Here is a 15,873-nt window from a genome sequence, read left to right as displayed (position 1 = left end):
ATCAGCAACGCTTAAGATTTCCAACGGTGCAACACTGCTGACACCTGGTGGTGAAAGATCAGCATTACACTTTAAAATGAACCATTTCACTTCCATATTTAGAAGAATTGATATCATATCAATAATTTGCTCTTCTTTGCTTAACTGTGTAGGATTTTATTTTGATATACTCGCACAATTATATCTCTGTGACATAGAAGTTTACACAGGAACAGTTTTAAATGGTACAACTTCCCCTTTAAGAAGTCTGAGCTGACGCTCAGCGCCCAATCGCGGCGCGTAAACTGAATTTTGTTGTTGTCAGCAACCAGCAGCTAGTTGTAAGCTAGCGTTAGCCGGTGAGCTAACAGTACAGATCGTTTGCCTCATTTACCGTAATTAAGACGCAGAGCGGCCAGCAGGAACAGTTGTAAAGACCAGAGCAGTTGTTGTCACCGGTTGTTTGTCTCCAATATCAGTAAAGATGACTTCTGTGTTGGTGAGTGTACTTTAGCTCTAGCTGTTACTGCACTTGTTAACTTGAGTATCTGATGTGAAGTTGGTTTCTTGTTTGTAACGTTAGCTTCACATTCGACGTTTAACTACAAGTAAAAGTAAAAAGTGGACGCGAGCAGTAGATCATTACTTTTGTACGATGTGGGAACTTTCTCTTGAACATAAATTACCCAACTCTTAATCATAGGTTAGGCTACTTTGTCCCTGTTGGATGTGACCTGGGTGCCGTGTCTTATAGTTGTTTCAGGCACGTTTTTGAGGTAACGCTAGATTTAGGAATCTGTAGCTAATCCATATTCTGTGGTCGGAATAGGTCACACATAACTACAAATGTAAGACTGGAAAAAAATGGTAATGATGTCCCAAACAGGCGTATTTCCGGAAATGTCTCCCACACTTCACACTTTTTGTATTTTTTGCACTTTGTTGTGTCACACTATGTTAGTTACTAATCTGTCTGCCATGCTTTTACTGTACTACACTACACGACGCATTTACACGGTTGTAATAAACATAGTATGTAGTTATGAAATCTACGAAGGCTGTATGTTAAATCATTTCAAAGTTGCATTAAAATGAACAGTATATTAACAGTACACTATATTGTCTCGCTGCAGTAAGTTGTGCTACTGAGAGTTTTTGTTGTATAATTACATATATGCTGCTTAGGTGTCATGTTTTGGTTGTAGTTACAGATTTTATTTTTTTGCCCTTCAACTTGCCGTATTTCTGCTTTTGTAGCAAACAAACACCCAAAACATGAATGTCACTCATGTTTGCGATGTAGGATGGAGTGAAATTGATGAAAACTGGCAGGATGCTGAATGTAGTGTAGTGTGGGTTGTCATACATCTGGTTCCTAAAAGCTGTTTCCTATTATTATTATATGTCTTTGACAGTGTTAGATGACTGCCCATTGGAACATTTCCAATTCCTGGATGCACATGAAACTATTCCTATTAGTACAAGCGTTGGGCAAAATTTAGAAAACGATCTGGCTTACTGATTAAAAAATGAAGGACAGAAGTTTGTGTGTTTACCAGACGTTTGGAGAGAAACAAACTTCACATGCATTCAGCACCTTGAATCACTTTGTTATCAAGCTTTGGATCAATTGAACAACTATATAGTGCAGTTTCGTTCCTATTGCACCCTGATTTACACCAGGCTAGTATCATAGCTGGCCACTTCACTCATCTTGGTTCATCCTGTGTTTATGTGTTGAGGAGTATGGGTGTAAAAATTCTGGAAAAATACTCTATATCCTGCAGCTGGACCCACTCACCCACTTTGGGTACCTCATAAGCAAGAGGTTTGCTCAAGAATGTCAGACATGGTCATTAAAGTGCAGAAAGTAGAATTATAATGAAAAAAGCAAGTAAAATATGAGTTAAGAGCAGTGTAATGTGTTGCAGGGATCCAGGTCTTGCTCATCTTGACGAAGACTATTGGAATATTACATTAATGTTACATTACATATCATAACTTTCTTGATAATAATGTAGGATTAAACTAAATATGAGGCATAACTGTGAGTGATCTGGCTGCTGCCACTGGGCTGGACTGGTCTGATAATGGTCTGTTATGGGGAAAAAAAAAACCGCATCAACAAGGAACCAACTTCGTTGATGAGATAATTTATTTACATACATCTACATAAAAAAACACACAAATGCAATTTAGAAAACGAGTACAAAACTTTACTAAAAACAAGCCCGATCTTCGCCCGCACAATATAAGACGTTAATCCGTCACAATTCCCGAAAGTCCTTTTCATTTCACTGTCAACACTCGACGCCATATTTGTCGAAGTGTCTCATGATAACGCCTAGTTCCAGCTCCACAGTTCCCATGGCTTCGGTGTGCAGTCTGTATCTATCCGCCCCGCTGTATATGAGGTCCGGGTTGCGGAGCTGGGGACCTCCACCGACAAACATTTGCGCCAGCTGCTCTTGCCAGGAGCCGAGCGGCCTCCAGGTCACACAGCTTATCCGGTGGTGTCCGGGGCTGGAGGGGACGTGGCAGTACCCGTAACCGTACAGCTGGCAGCGTCCGAAAGAGTCCTGGTGCCACACTTGGACATGAAGCTTTGGCCAGCCTTGCAGTCCTTTAGTCGCGTAGTGCAGATCAATCGGGTGACTCCAGTACGCCATGTCTCCTATTTGGGGGCTATCCACCTGGGTCTGACCCTCCTTCAGCCCAGACAGGAGCCGCCATGCTCCTCCCGTATGAACTCCCCATTTGCAAAACAAGCCGTTTTGCGGGAAACCACTGCCCCCGACGATCTGGCCGATAATATGCAGCTCTGCCATGGTCCAAATGTCCCCTTATATCGAAACATGCGGCACCGAAAGTCCTCTCTGGTCCTCCTCCGAGTGTAATGGCTAGCAGTTACTAGCACCGTTGCTCACGTCTCCTTGGCAACTCGGTTTCCTAAGTTGGTATGTACCCTGAACTTTGCTTGACAGGCGTACCACTTCCTGTCACGATCCTTACGGATACTATATTCTTGAATATGAGATCCAAAACCAAACATTTTCCGGGGTAATGTTAGATTTTCCAACATAATGCCTTGAGAAAAAAAGCTAATCTTACTGGTAGAGATTGTTCGCAGTGGCACACATTGCCTGACAGGCTAAGCGCAGGGCTTCTGTCCAAAGATAAGCACGCTGTGAAACAGCGCCACACCGCGGATGTAGTTCACTTTTTTTTTTCTGTTCGCTTTGGTTTGAGCCTGTCTAGTCTGTTATCATATTAATCCTCATGTTTAGAAACTGATTATTTGAAAACTGAAGCAGCTAAATGGCATTCAGCCATCATTAATTTTTTATTTTAGTAAGACTTCAGCAGTTCATCCTGTGATGTGTGCAAATCTTCAGTGTTTACTGTGTTTGAATGAACATGCACTTTGCTCCAGTGTCGCATACTATAATATGCAGTAGCTGTTTGATGACAGTTGTCAGTATTTTACAAGCTTTACTTGTCTTCAGTTGTATTGAAAAGAGTACAGACAGCTGTACAAACATAACTCATCATTCTTATATTAAAGAATATATTATATTATTATATCTTATATTAATCTTTACTGATGCTGCTGTATTCTGGAATTTCCCCTTGCGGGACAAATAAAGGAATATTGATCTTGAATATTGATCTTGATCTTGATCATTGCAGAGAATATCATCATTATATATATCATTTGTATGAAAATTATTGGGTTGATGTGTTTCCAGGCCACCATCTATCATATCACACACACAGAGTCCTGAACTCCCAAGGATATACATATTTTTTAATTTTTAACTCTAATTGTTGCTTATTTAGTCATGACTATTTGTTGTTATTGGGAAATACTGAAGATTTCACAGGCTTTAACATGGCTGCTTCAATCTGTCTCTTTCTCCATGTAGTCTGATCCAACTCTGGAGAGACATTTCAAGGGCCACAGGGACACTGTGACAAGTGTGGACTTCAGCTGTAACATGAAACAGATTGGTAACTGCTCCTTCATTTTACGTTTTGTCTTGTCATTTTATTTTATGTGTGGTATGTTTTCCGCGGCCGTACACAATGTGTTCACTAACCTGTGCTCCCCCCTCTCTCAGCCACAGGCTCGATGGACTCCTGTGTGATGATCTGGAACATGAAACCTCAGATGCGTGCATATCGTTTTGATGGACACAAAGATGCCGTCATTTCAGTTCAGTTTTCTCCCTCTGGCCACCTGGTGGCCTCCGCCTCCAGAGACAAGACTGTGCGTCTTTGGGTGCCCAGCATGTGAGTTTTGAAGTATTCCCAATTTGTTTTTTCATCTCTGTCATCTTTTGTTGTAGTCCACCACAAAGCTAACACAAAGGATAATGATGCTGACTCATAAAAACAACAAAACTAGACATTTACACCGAGTCACCTGCTTCTGCTCAGCACAGTAGAAGGCACACATTTCTGAACACCCACTGGGTTTTAATTTTTTTTTTTTTTTTAAACTTTAACTTTGGTGTTTGTGTGTGTGTACAGGAAGGCTGAGTCAACCGCTTTCAGGGCTCACACTGCCACCGTGCGCAGCGTTAACTTTTCAGGGGACGGACAGACCCTTGTCACAGCATCTGACGACAAGACCATCAAAGTGTGGACCGTCCACAGACAAAAGTTTCTCTTCTCTCTCAACCAGCACATCAACTGGGTCCGCTGTGCCAAGTACGCTGCATGCACACATGCACATACATTCATTTTTCACCCTTAGATGGTGTTGGCTATTGCAGATATTTCTACTTATTCTATTGTTTGTTACACAGAAAAAAATCTGGCCAGTTTTTGATCTAGAATTTCCAATACATCTCTTGCAGGTTCTCTCCAGACGATCGTTTGATTGTGTCGTCCAGTGATGATAAGACTATAAAGCTGTGGGACAAGAATAGCAGAGAGTGTATTCATTCTTTCTATGAGCATGCTGGGTGAGGACTTGAACTGTGCATGGCAAAAATGTGGATAAGAAATGTTCTGATCGGTGTAGGTAAAGTGGGTGTGGGACAAAGATTTAAAGTGAGCGAACAAGCACCATCTGCATTTTTTTTGTCAGTGTTCTGGTATTTTTGTAAACGTTGGATTGGATGCTTGGATGGATTCAGAGCATTATGTACTGAGTGTTATTTATTAGTATATTTTTAGAACAACAGACTCCCATTTCACTGATGTTTCAACAACAACAATTGAAAAAGGTGACAGGTCTTATAACCATATGTCCTGTTGCTGTAACTGAACACCTACTCATTCATTCCAAACGTCTCTGAATGCATCAGCTACAATGCTGTGCAGCACATAAATAAAACAGAATGTGATGATTTGCTAATGCATTTTCACAGCACAGAGACAGTATATTTAATTTTTGACCTCATCAGCTTCATTGAGTTGTGGCATGCTCCAAAAACACCTGTTTGGAACATTCCACAGGTTTATTGGTAACAGGTGACAGTATCACGATTGGGTATGAAAGGGGCATCCTGGAAAGACTCAGTCGAAGCAAAGTTCACCGCTTTGTGAAACATGTTTGCATGGACCCAGGAACACTTTATAAAACTTGTCGGTAAACAAAGGTTGTTTATAGATGATTGCATTTTGTTTACACAGCGTCCCAACTTTTTGGGAATCAGGGTTTTAAGCAGCTCAAATAAATCAAAATTTTGGTTCTGGTAATATTTTAGAACATTTGTTTTGTGTTATTTCAATGAATCACATACTGCAAAAGCTCGACCAAAGACCTCATTTTCCCATATCTTTGTCCAAGCTATGCAAACCATGTGGACTTCCATCCCAGTGGAACGTGCATTGCTGCGGCGAGTACTGACAACTCTGTCAAGGTGTGGGACATCAGATCCCATAAGATGCTACAGCACTACCAAGGTAAAGACACCCGAAAAGCTGTTTGACGCAAGTATTCAGCTTACCGTGATGTCATTTGAAAGTCAGTTACTGTTACTTACAGCTGTTTTATAGACAGATGTTTTATGCTGGATCCCTAACACAGAGAAGAGACCACAGCCCAGTGTTTGTGTTTGGGAGAAAAATGTCTCGGGATTATAATCAGAATCAGAATCCACTTTATTTGCCAAGTATGTGTACACAAGGGGGATCGACCCTGGTTTTAAGTTGCTCTCAATGGAGTGACGCACAGTTCCAAGACGAATTTACCGGACAACAGAAATAGACATACAGCTAAAAACATCCACATTGTCATCCACTCCCAGCGGTCTCTACAGTGCAGTGAAGCTTCATCTTTAAACAGTGAAAAACACAACTGAGCCTCCCTGCAAACCACTGAAATAACACCAAGATAAAATGAAGCTTTAAAGCTCACGATTAAAGTGGTAATCAAGATTCATGATTTCTTGCATATTCAATAAAGCAAAAGTTGAAGCCTTTCGTCAGCCTGCCAGTCAGTCTGATTGTTCTAATCAGCGCTCTTAAATGGATTTGAGTTGTGAGATCTAATAATGGATAATCACATCTGTCTGAGGAGTCAGGGCATGAAGATAAAAGCTTTTCCTCTCCTCTCCTCTCGTTTCTTCTTCTCTCCACTGTGCTTCTCCTCACACACTGTAGTTATTTACCAATTGTGCTTTAAATGTAAAGTTGTGTTAGATACCCATGATAATTATTGGTAATTGGTAGTTTGTTTAATTGTCTTTGTTTAGAGTAGGGAGGTTAATCCCTTTGGGTTTGTGTGTTTACCTTGCTCACTATCCTTGCATGAACCTGGGCCATACCAAACAATATGTTCCCCCCTGCTCTCAGTGCAGTTGGATACAGCTTTTCGGCATCTTTTTGCAGCTACAGGTATCGGTATGTGTGTCATAGCATCTTGCAGCCAGCAGAGGGAACATGTCGCTCGTCAAATGTCTGCTGTTCTCACTCTATTAACTCTAGAACCCAGTCAACGCATGGTAGAATCATTTCAGGTCCGGGGAAGTTTTGATTAGTTGCCATTGGCTACTGTACTTGACGTTGTCCTACTTGATGGTATGTGCTAATGTAAACCTGATGTTAAGCCACTCTCAAGTAGCACAGCGACCGAGCCATTGTGATGTACAGCAGCACTGTACTTCACAGGGATCCAGGCAACCATGTTAACAATCATCTGCCCTGCTGAGGTGTCCTTGAGCAAGAAGCTGAACTCTTAATGCCCCCGTTGTGGCTGCATCTCAATCATAGTATCATAATAAGGTTAAATCATTTCATGCTATTAAACAGGCAGAACAGATGAATAAAGCTGAAAATACAGTGAAGCACCTTTGTTACCTCAGGATGCATTTCAGTTTGAATTACAGTAACAAAATATCTGTTTGTCTTAAAGTCAGTGTGTGTGTGTGTGTGTGTGTGTTTTCCAGTCCACAGTGGTGTGGTGAACAGCCTGTCTTTCCACCCGGCTGGCAATTTCCTCATCACCGCGTCCAGTGATTCCACAATGAAGATACTGGACCTTGTAGAGGGCAAACTACTCTATACACTGCACGGACACCAGGTAGATGTGTGTGCGCGCACACACACACACACACACACACACACACACACACACACACACACACACACTCACAGACAGACTTACAGCTCAGATATCCTACAGGCCTAACTGTGGAGCATACCTAGTCACGATCACCATCAGTTATGTCTGTAGTCTGCTCTGCTGTTCCTGAGTGTGCGTATTACTGTGTGTGTGTGTGTGTGTGTGTGTGTGTGTGTGTGTGTGTGTGTGTGTATGTATTACTGAAGGTTTGGTGTGGACAGTTACGTGTGAGTGCCTTTGACATCTCCTTTGTGCATGTTTGATTGTCTGAAGTGTGTATGAGCGTGAGTGTGTGCGTATGATGCCTTTTTTGTATGTGGTGTATTTTAGTTCTTGCCAGGCAGCCCACTCGTGATGACTCGTCTCAGGGTTGTTGGAAGGAAACAGAACTGTGCTTCTGCCTCCGTTCCTCTGGATCCTCTCCTCCTCCTCTTCCTCCTCCTCTTTGTTTCCGTCCCGTCCCTTTTCTCTGACTTTAACACTCCTGTCCGTGTGTTTAGGGGATGTTTTACAATTGCCGCCATCATTGTCACCCTTGTTTTCCTCCTTGTCCCTCTCTATTTGCTCCTACCTCCTCCCTTTCTTCTAACTCTCATGTCCTCACATTTTGGCCGGCGAGTTGGCCGGACGGCTCGCTGACTGTATCTGTTTGTTTGAACAGCTGATGGATTGGCTTGCTGGCTAGTTGTGGAAATCAGTGGCTTGCCAGTACCACATGTGGTCCATCTGTTTATCTATCCCTCTGCACACGTTGCCTGTCTCTCATTCTGTCTTTTTTTGTGGGCGTCACCTGTGCTTCTCTTCAACCGGTTGCCAAGATTCTTCTCTTTTTCAAGATAAAAAGCACTTTTTCCCCATCTCTCTTCACACCTCCAAATTTGTCATCTCCTGCACTCTGTCTCCATGTCTGTTGTTGTTCCTTTTGGCTCAGTGGTGACTCCGGCAATCTGTTGGTGCTGGGAGCGCTCTGGGTGTTAATTGTCTCTCCAGTCGCATAACTAGAGATGGGAGAGACCCCCATCTGTTCGGTGTGGGTGTGTAGGTTTATGTGTGTTTACATGTCTGCTTGCATGTGTTCTGTATATGTGTGCAGACCTATGTGCATGCACTGTGTATGAAAACACATGAGGGGTTGTTTTTCCTGGAGGATCTGACAAACGTGTTGTTTACCTTGCTTCAGGGGGACCGTACCTGGCTGGGTTGAATCGGCCTAATTCAAGTTGATTTGTCTCTCTGCTCCTCTGTGTGACAACTGAGTTTCATACTGTGATCCTTAGTACATGAGTACACGTTAGCTTTTAAAGACCCCACAAAAGACATGAGATGCTAATGTTTTCAATGTTAAAATGCCCCCTTAACCAGTTGTGCATGTCGATGTATAGGTTCATTTGCATGCACACACACACACACACTGCTAACAGCTTCGTTTAGCCTGGGGCGAACAGCTCCCTCTGCCTGGGGCTGTAAGTGCAGTGTGAAAAGCCTATGAGGCAAAAATTGAAGTGCGCTAAACGAAGCTCTGTGTGGGAACATTTCCTCCAGAAAGTCAACAAAAGCCAAATGTAAATTGTGTGATGCTGCTGCGCTTTTGTGCTCTGCTGTACCACATCAAAAACGAGCAGCTGCCTGCTCACAGCCCCAGATCATGTTGCTGCTAGCCAGGGGGAGAAAGTGTGATGTTCGCCAGTCCAAGGCCATCACCTTGTTGGTGTGATTGAGACCCACACGCTGCCAATCAGTGTGGTAGAGGACGAGGGATTCAGAGAGCTGGTTTGGTACCTAGATCCATGAGAGCTACTGTGACTGAACACACTGAAAAAGCTGAAAAGATGAGCTAGAAGTCAAGCCACTAATCAATCACCTATAAAGAGGAGTTGGAAGACGATGAAGAAATGCTAAACACGATTTTAATGTTTAAGTGCTCATGCCAAGAAATTTGTCCAGGGGATCCTGTAGAACTGGTTATATGTTAAAAAATATACCCAGTAAATGCTATTTACATGATAGTTATAGTCTACAAAACCTAAACTTTTCAACTACACTTAGTCTAGTTTTAACAGAGGGCTGGATGCCTTCTCTGTCTCACGCTGTCATCAGCTGCTCCTACAGCAAACACAAGGTAAAAGCCACAAGCCTCCGCTCCAAGATATCTACTTACCTAAACCTCCATTATTATTAAACCCTCATGTTTCGATCGCATTTTGACCGGCTTGCCGACAGAGGGCCGAGCAGGCGCCGCTAAAGGACAAGTGGTCTGCCTACATGGTTGATGATGAGCCACTTCATCGCTGATCCCTGCAAGGTTGTTATTATCTAGATCCACTTTTGCAGTCTCATGCGTTTAGTTTTTCTAATAAATGATTCCTCCTCATCAGAATGCAAGAGGTCCTGGAGTCGGATGACTTTTAATAATAAGGTTGCAAACGCCTGCTGGGGTTAATTAGCTACTCCACGCTGCACTCTAACATCTAACCTTTGGAGGTCAGACACAAGCGAAACCTCACTGTTCTTTTGTCCCTCTGTCATAAACAAATTCAGATGACTGTTATGAGGCTGAATAACTTTAGCATTCACACGGACTGGCATCAGCTGTCGAAGGGGGCAACTGCGACCGCGATTAATCCAAACATCTCTGCTTCCACCGCCAGCGTGTATGTGTTCAGTTCTACTTTGCCACCACAGTAATCAACACATAAATCAACCGCTCGGTCAGTCTGTGTGGAGTGTTCGAGCCTTTGTCAGCACACAAATTGGTGATGTGTCATTGCAGGAATCTTAATACGCTCCTCAGACCATGTGCTTACAGAAGGAGGAGAGGGCAGAGGTTGGAACTAAAATGCATATTTTGATGTCCTAAGACCAGAAGTGTACTGATGCGATTAATCCAGTTGATGCAGTGTACCAATCTGAAATGAGCGCTCTGTGTTCTTTTCTTAATTAAAGTATCTGTAATGGCTCTTAGAGGTATATTTTAATAACAGCATTCAAAACACAGCCATGTATGTAATTGTTTTTCACAGTCATAACTTTAGCACCATGTGGGGCCTGTCTGCCTTTACAACCCCTGTTCATTTATCTGTACGTAAAATGTGCCAGCTAGGTTCGTTGCCCTGTCAGACTCTCACTGTGTGTGTGTGTGTGTGTGTGTGTGTGTGTGTGTGTGTGTGTGTGTGTGTGTGTGTGTGTGTTTGTCTGCCCATGGCAAGTGCCAGCCTGGCAGCAGGCATTAGTCAGAGCAGAGACAGAACATGCTGTCTGTCAGGCCGTCGCGTTGCCATAGTGACACTGTCTGCTTCTCTCAGGTGCTTCTGGGAAACCATTCCTCACCCAAACCAGCCTGTCTGGGTGCCAGCCACAGGACACGGCTCCTTTTTTTCCTTCTCAGCAGCCTCCCTGCGTGTTTCTTTCCCCCTCTTTTGTTTGTTCTCGCCTTCATCCTCTCTTTGAACGCAGTCAGAGGGCTCAAGCTGTAATCGTTGACCCCATTCTGCACCGTGAGGTGGAGAGAAGAATAAACTGAGAGAGAGAGATTTATGAGTTTTTGAAGCTGGAGTCATACACACACACACACACACACACACACACACACACACAGAGCATGCCAAAGTCCTGACATCCCCGGTGATGCTTTTTGGCACTGACCATGTGTGACCTCACCCCACCTGAGTCTTTGCTTTCTGTTATTGATTGCTCTGCTACAAACCCACCCCCTCCTCCACACACACACATGCAGATCTGCTCTGACTAGTAGTTTTCTATCCTCAGATGGTTTAAAAAAAAAAAAGAGTTTACTAAATGCTGCGAGCAACAGACACAAAAAAACCCACTTAATCCTCTCCAGCTCTCGTCTTGTCTCTGTATGTTACATGTGACTTTCAAAGTGCTTTCTGTTGTGCATTTTGTTGAATTATGTAGCGTTTACTTTCCCCCATATTATTACATCAACACCCACACTTTCACTGCAGCTATATGACTTGGCACAAGAAAAAAATTAATTATTCATATAATTCAGAGATACCATGTGCAGGGTTTGAAGATGAATGAATGGACTGACTGTAACACAAAGAGCATCATTTTCACAGGGATTGCTTCATTTTCTTTTAAGAATTGGTTTTGTTTTTGATTGATCTGACTATATTATTTATTTTCTAATTTAATCATTTTGTCTATAAATTGATTTTTAAAAAAAATGCCCATCGCAATTTTCTAAAGCTCAAGGTTGCATCTTTGAATCGCTCATTTTTTTATGAGCCAAACCTAAAAATATCCAGTTTAACATAAAACAAACACAAGCAGCGAATGCTCAAAACTGACCATTTGAATCTTTTGGTTCACCTGGATTTGTTGACTGTTTTTGGAGCACAACATCTCACAGCAAAGATTGCATGGCTTTTCTTTTCAACTTGAGCAAACAGGTTGCAGCTGAGCGTCTCAGGGTGCTTCTCTTTGTAAGAAAGATGAGCATGAAGGCAAACTCGAGATATGATTTCACTGTGTTATCACCTCCGTTCTCCAGCTCTCTCTCTCTTCCCCTCTCTCCAGGGTCCAGTGACCTGCGTGGCCTTTTCCAAGACAGGAGAGTACTTTGCCTGTGGAGGTTCTGATGAACAGGTGATGACAGATTGATTGGCGTGCTGGTTTCTTGATTTCTAGAGGTTCATATCATGTGCCGTCCCCCTACCATTGATAGTGATACCAAAGGATATATTAACAATTTATGAAGCAGTGCTTATAAATATTAAGAACTTGTAAAAGAGAAGACAGAACTGTATTTATGTAGCACACTTCATTCTTTTTATAGGACTCTTGGTTGTTTTACTTTGGTGTATTATTTTGGGAGATGCAACAATATATTCACCTTGCAGGTAATGGTGTGGAAGAGCAACTTTGACTGTGTTGACTGCAGTGATGGTGTCAGGCTGCAGCATAAATCTACTCCCAGCTTGAAGGTTCCACCAGCCAGCTCCGCGGCTCACCCAGCCTTTTACTCACATCCATCTGTGCTCCGCAGCCAGGTAGGTTCAGACAGCTGGAGACAAGCACGGCGAACTGACAGCGAATCTACTTTGATGTCCCATTTAGATCCAGCGTTTTATGCATTCCCCTTTGCTCCTTTACACAAATTGCTTTTTCCATCTCCTCTCCTAACACGTCTAACCCTTACGCACATGCACATTGTCCTCGGGTCATAAATACGTACCTGTTTAGACTTCACCGGGAAATTTTTACATCATGTGTCAGATTTTTGGCAAGCTAGGTTTCGATTGTGACCTAATGTACGAATGAGTTTTCTGTGGCTTAAACTTTAGTGGAGCAGCGCTGCCTGTTTTTCAGTAGAATTTCATTTATTTATTTTTGGTATTTTCTGCTTTATGGGATACTTTGACAGAAGAAAGTAGAGACAGGAGGTTGTTGCTGTTATTTGGTTTGTCTCTTAGACACGAAGTCACCAGGAGGTCCCATATTTCGGCTGCTTTTATTGGATTGTTCCAAAATGTGAAAGGTTGTTACATGTTATATCACGATGCGATCATCTGGAACTTTATGATTTCCAGCCCAAGGATTTCCGTAACCGTAGCAAAACCTGTTGGTGCCAGAGGCTTCAGATTATAATGAAGAAACGTTTTGGAGATAATGGACAAGATACTGATGATTTCAATATTCGTGGAGCTTTACCCATAGTGTGGTTGTGTCCTGAGGCTTGAGCAAGCAAAGCTGTCATGAAGACTGCAAAATGATGTAAAAGCCAAGGTTGGCCAATAGGGTATGTACACACACACACACACAGATATGTCTATGTACGTACTAAGTGATTGCGTTAGCCCACAAAAAGCCTAATTGAAACAAATGTGCACATAGAGTTGCATACATGTGTGCTGCCTGTCTCTAAAGGAAACATAAAGGAACACACGCACAGATGCCCCTCAGTATTTCATGCTGTCAGTGCGGCTGGCTTATTTCCTCCCTGCATATCCTTCCTTTGAAGTCTGCAGTGTGGCCCAAAGCTACACTCATATCTCACATGCAGGGCGAGAAATACCTACTTATTCCCGCAAATACACTTTGATATGGAGGAAGGTTTTTTTTCCTATCTGTCTGACCACATGTAATAGATTAAATATTAATCTTTGCTCGGTTCATGACTACATCCGATCTTTTTTTTTGGGTATACTACAGGTGAGTTTTGAAAATGTAGACGATGATGACAAATTATCAGAACTGAAAACAGCAGTAAGATGAAATGAAGTATGATCGTGTTCAATGTGCTTGCTACAACTTTAAGGAAAGATGTCAACTGAAATGTTATTCCTAAATTTCTCCTCGTGGCATTTCCCAAAAGTCCTATTTGAGTGTCTTTATATTAGACATTTGTAACTTAATAAGACGTTAATGCCATTAGTCCTAAAGCCATTGCAATCCACGTGATACTGCACTATCCTGATTCTTAGTGTTTTTATTTAATTTGACAGTTAAGAGCTTTGGACAATATTATGAGTCAATAAATGCCAAAGTCAGTTATACTAAAAAAAAAAATATTCAGACGGAAATCAAACCTTCCAGACTTTAAAAGCACATTTTGTGGCAGCATCTCCTCCATTTTCATGACAGTAATTTAATAGAACATCATTCTCTGTGTTTCAGTAGGAGTCTCTACTTGCACTGATTCCACCACACCCTTTCTGACTGCTTTGTAAATCTATAAATCTGTCCAGGAAGAAAGTTTTTTTTTTTTTGGCCTACTCATGCTTGAACCCTTCATGAAACCTAATATTCAGCTCTGAATGTGGGTTTACTTCAGGTATCTCTGAATGCGGGGTTGTGATTATAGGCACTGCAGACGGTAGCTCGTTAGCTGTAGCGTGAGTTCAGCCTGATGTATCATCTATAAACACAAGCAATGGGAGCAGTTACATATGTAATGGGGCTTTTAAGTGCACTAGTTTTGCATTGAGCTAATGTGTACAGATATCTTTGAAAACTGATATTTTCCTGCTCCATTTACAATTCATGAACATTCTGAGCATGAGAAATGAGCTTTTTTAACACTCTTCTGGCACACGGCCGAGCACTGCTAACCAAACGTACACCAGCCAGTAGTCGGCCATCACTGTAGTTGTTTCAGATGCACGCCCACTACACAAAGCAAGAATGGCCATGTGCGAAATAAGGTGACGACATCCCCAAATGTTCTGTTTTATACACAGAAACCAGGGTTTTGAAAACTCTGCATTTTCCAATTAACTTTTTAACTAGCCAGCAAACAATTTAGCGTTTTGTTAAGGAACTCAGAGCCTGTACCGAGTCTCTTTTTCTACATTTGGAGCTTTTATTGACAACGAGGCTTTGAACATCTGTTATCATATTTTATAACGTCATCGCCCTAAAAAAATCCTCAAACAAAATCATTCAGATTCATTGAATTAAATTAGTTTTCAACATTTCTTTTTATTAAATCAACTTTCTATAAGTAATATAACTCGTCAGTTTGTCAACTTAAATGCATATAATTCTATGTTATATGTGTGTATATTGGATACAACCACCTCTCTCTGTCTGTGGTGTCGCTCAATGTCCCACCCCCACTGCTCTCTGATTGGTTACACGTCATGCACAGCCAATGTTGCTGAAGTTGCGATAAACATCACACTCTTACAATCTATGGACTGTTAATTTAGTATTTGAATGTCAGCAATATGAATGAAGTTTTTGAAGCTTCAGGTTATTTGTGTGTGTGTGTGTGTGTGTGTGTGTGTGTGTGTGTGAAGAACAAAAAGTTTAAGAAAAACATGGAGGTGATAGAAGAATTTTGACCTGGAGAGATAAACGATTAGAAACAAACGGAAAGTGAGAGAGTAGTCCAGCCATTAGCCGTGTTTAAATATTAAAAGACCTTGTCAGATGTCACTCACACACACACACACACACACTCAAAGAGGACAGGGTGTCACAGGCTGGCTGGGGATCCTCAGGGAATGGTTTGGATTTCAACCCCTTTGACTGCTACTGTGTTACTTACATCAACAAGGGCACAGCCAAGGTCCTCCCTCCCTCCCTCCCTCTCTCTCTCTCTCTCTCTCTCTCTCTCTCTCTCTCTCTCTCTCTCTCTCTCTCTCTCTCTCTCTCTCTCCCTCTCTCTCTCTCTCTCTCTCTCTCTCTCTCTCCCTCTCTCTCTCACTCTCTCTCTCTCTGTCTCTGTCTCAGTAATGAAAAACAAAAAGAGTCAGATGTTTCTCTTCTTTTTATTAATCTTAGTCAAACCTGGACTGAAACAAGCATCATACCTATCAGGGAGCAAGTGTTTAAGCAGCGTTACCATG

At 42.1% G+C, this 15,873-nt stretch overlaps 2 protein-coding genes across 3 annotated transcripts in view; one reads left to right on the top strand and one right to left on the bottom strand.

The window, feature by feature from the left end:
- The first annotated feature begins 299 nt into the window (after positions 1–299).
- The window catches only part of poc1a (POC1 centriolar protein A), a 36,921-nt gene continuing 21,347 nt past the window's right edge, over positions 300–15,873 (top strand). Inside the window, exons 1-9 of one of the 2 annotated variants that reach the window (XM_076741227.1) lie at positions 300–478; positions 3,906–3,990; positions 4,101–4,272; positions 4,513–4,692; positions 4,842–4,949; positions 5,780–5,895; positions 7,380–7,513; positions 12,098–12,166; positions 12,421–12,570. In XM_076741227.1, the coding sequence (XP_076597342.1) occupies positions 464–478; positions 3,906–3,990; positions 4,101–4,272; positions 4,513–4,692; positions 4,842–4,949; positions 5,780–5,895; positions 7,380–7,513; positions 12,098–12,166; positions 12,421–12,570 (1,029 nt within the window). In that variant the 5' untranslated portion in view covers positions 300–463. Of the gene's footprint in view, positions 479–2,821; positions 2,937–3,905; positions 3,991–4,100; positions 4,273–4,512; positions 4,693–4,841; positions 4,950–5,779; positions 5,896–7,379; positions 7,514–12,097; positions 12,167–12,420; positions 12,571–15,873 lie in introns of those variants that run through there. The other variant, XM_076741236.1, reaches the window with a different exon arrangement.
- Positions 2,169–2,914, bottom strand: b9d2 (B9 domain containing 2). Its single transcript, XM_076741249.1, has one exon. It carries the CDS (start codon positions 2,805–2,807, stop codon positions 2,280–2,282), a length of 528 nt encoding a protein of 175 aa, XP_076597364.1. The 5' UTR covers positions 2,808–2,914; the 3' UTR covers positions 2,169–2,279.

This window comes from Chaetodon auriga, chromosome 2, assembly GCF_051107435.1.
Source record: "Chaetodon auriga isolate fChaAug3 chromosome 2, fChaAug3.hap1, whole genome shotgun sequence".
Taxonomy (NCBI): domain Eukaryota; kingdom Metazoa; phylum Chordata; class Actinopteri; order Chaetodontiformes; family Chaetodontidae; genus Chaetodon; species Chaetodon auriga.
This window is presented reverse-complemented; position numbering and strand designations above follow the sequence as displayed.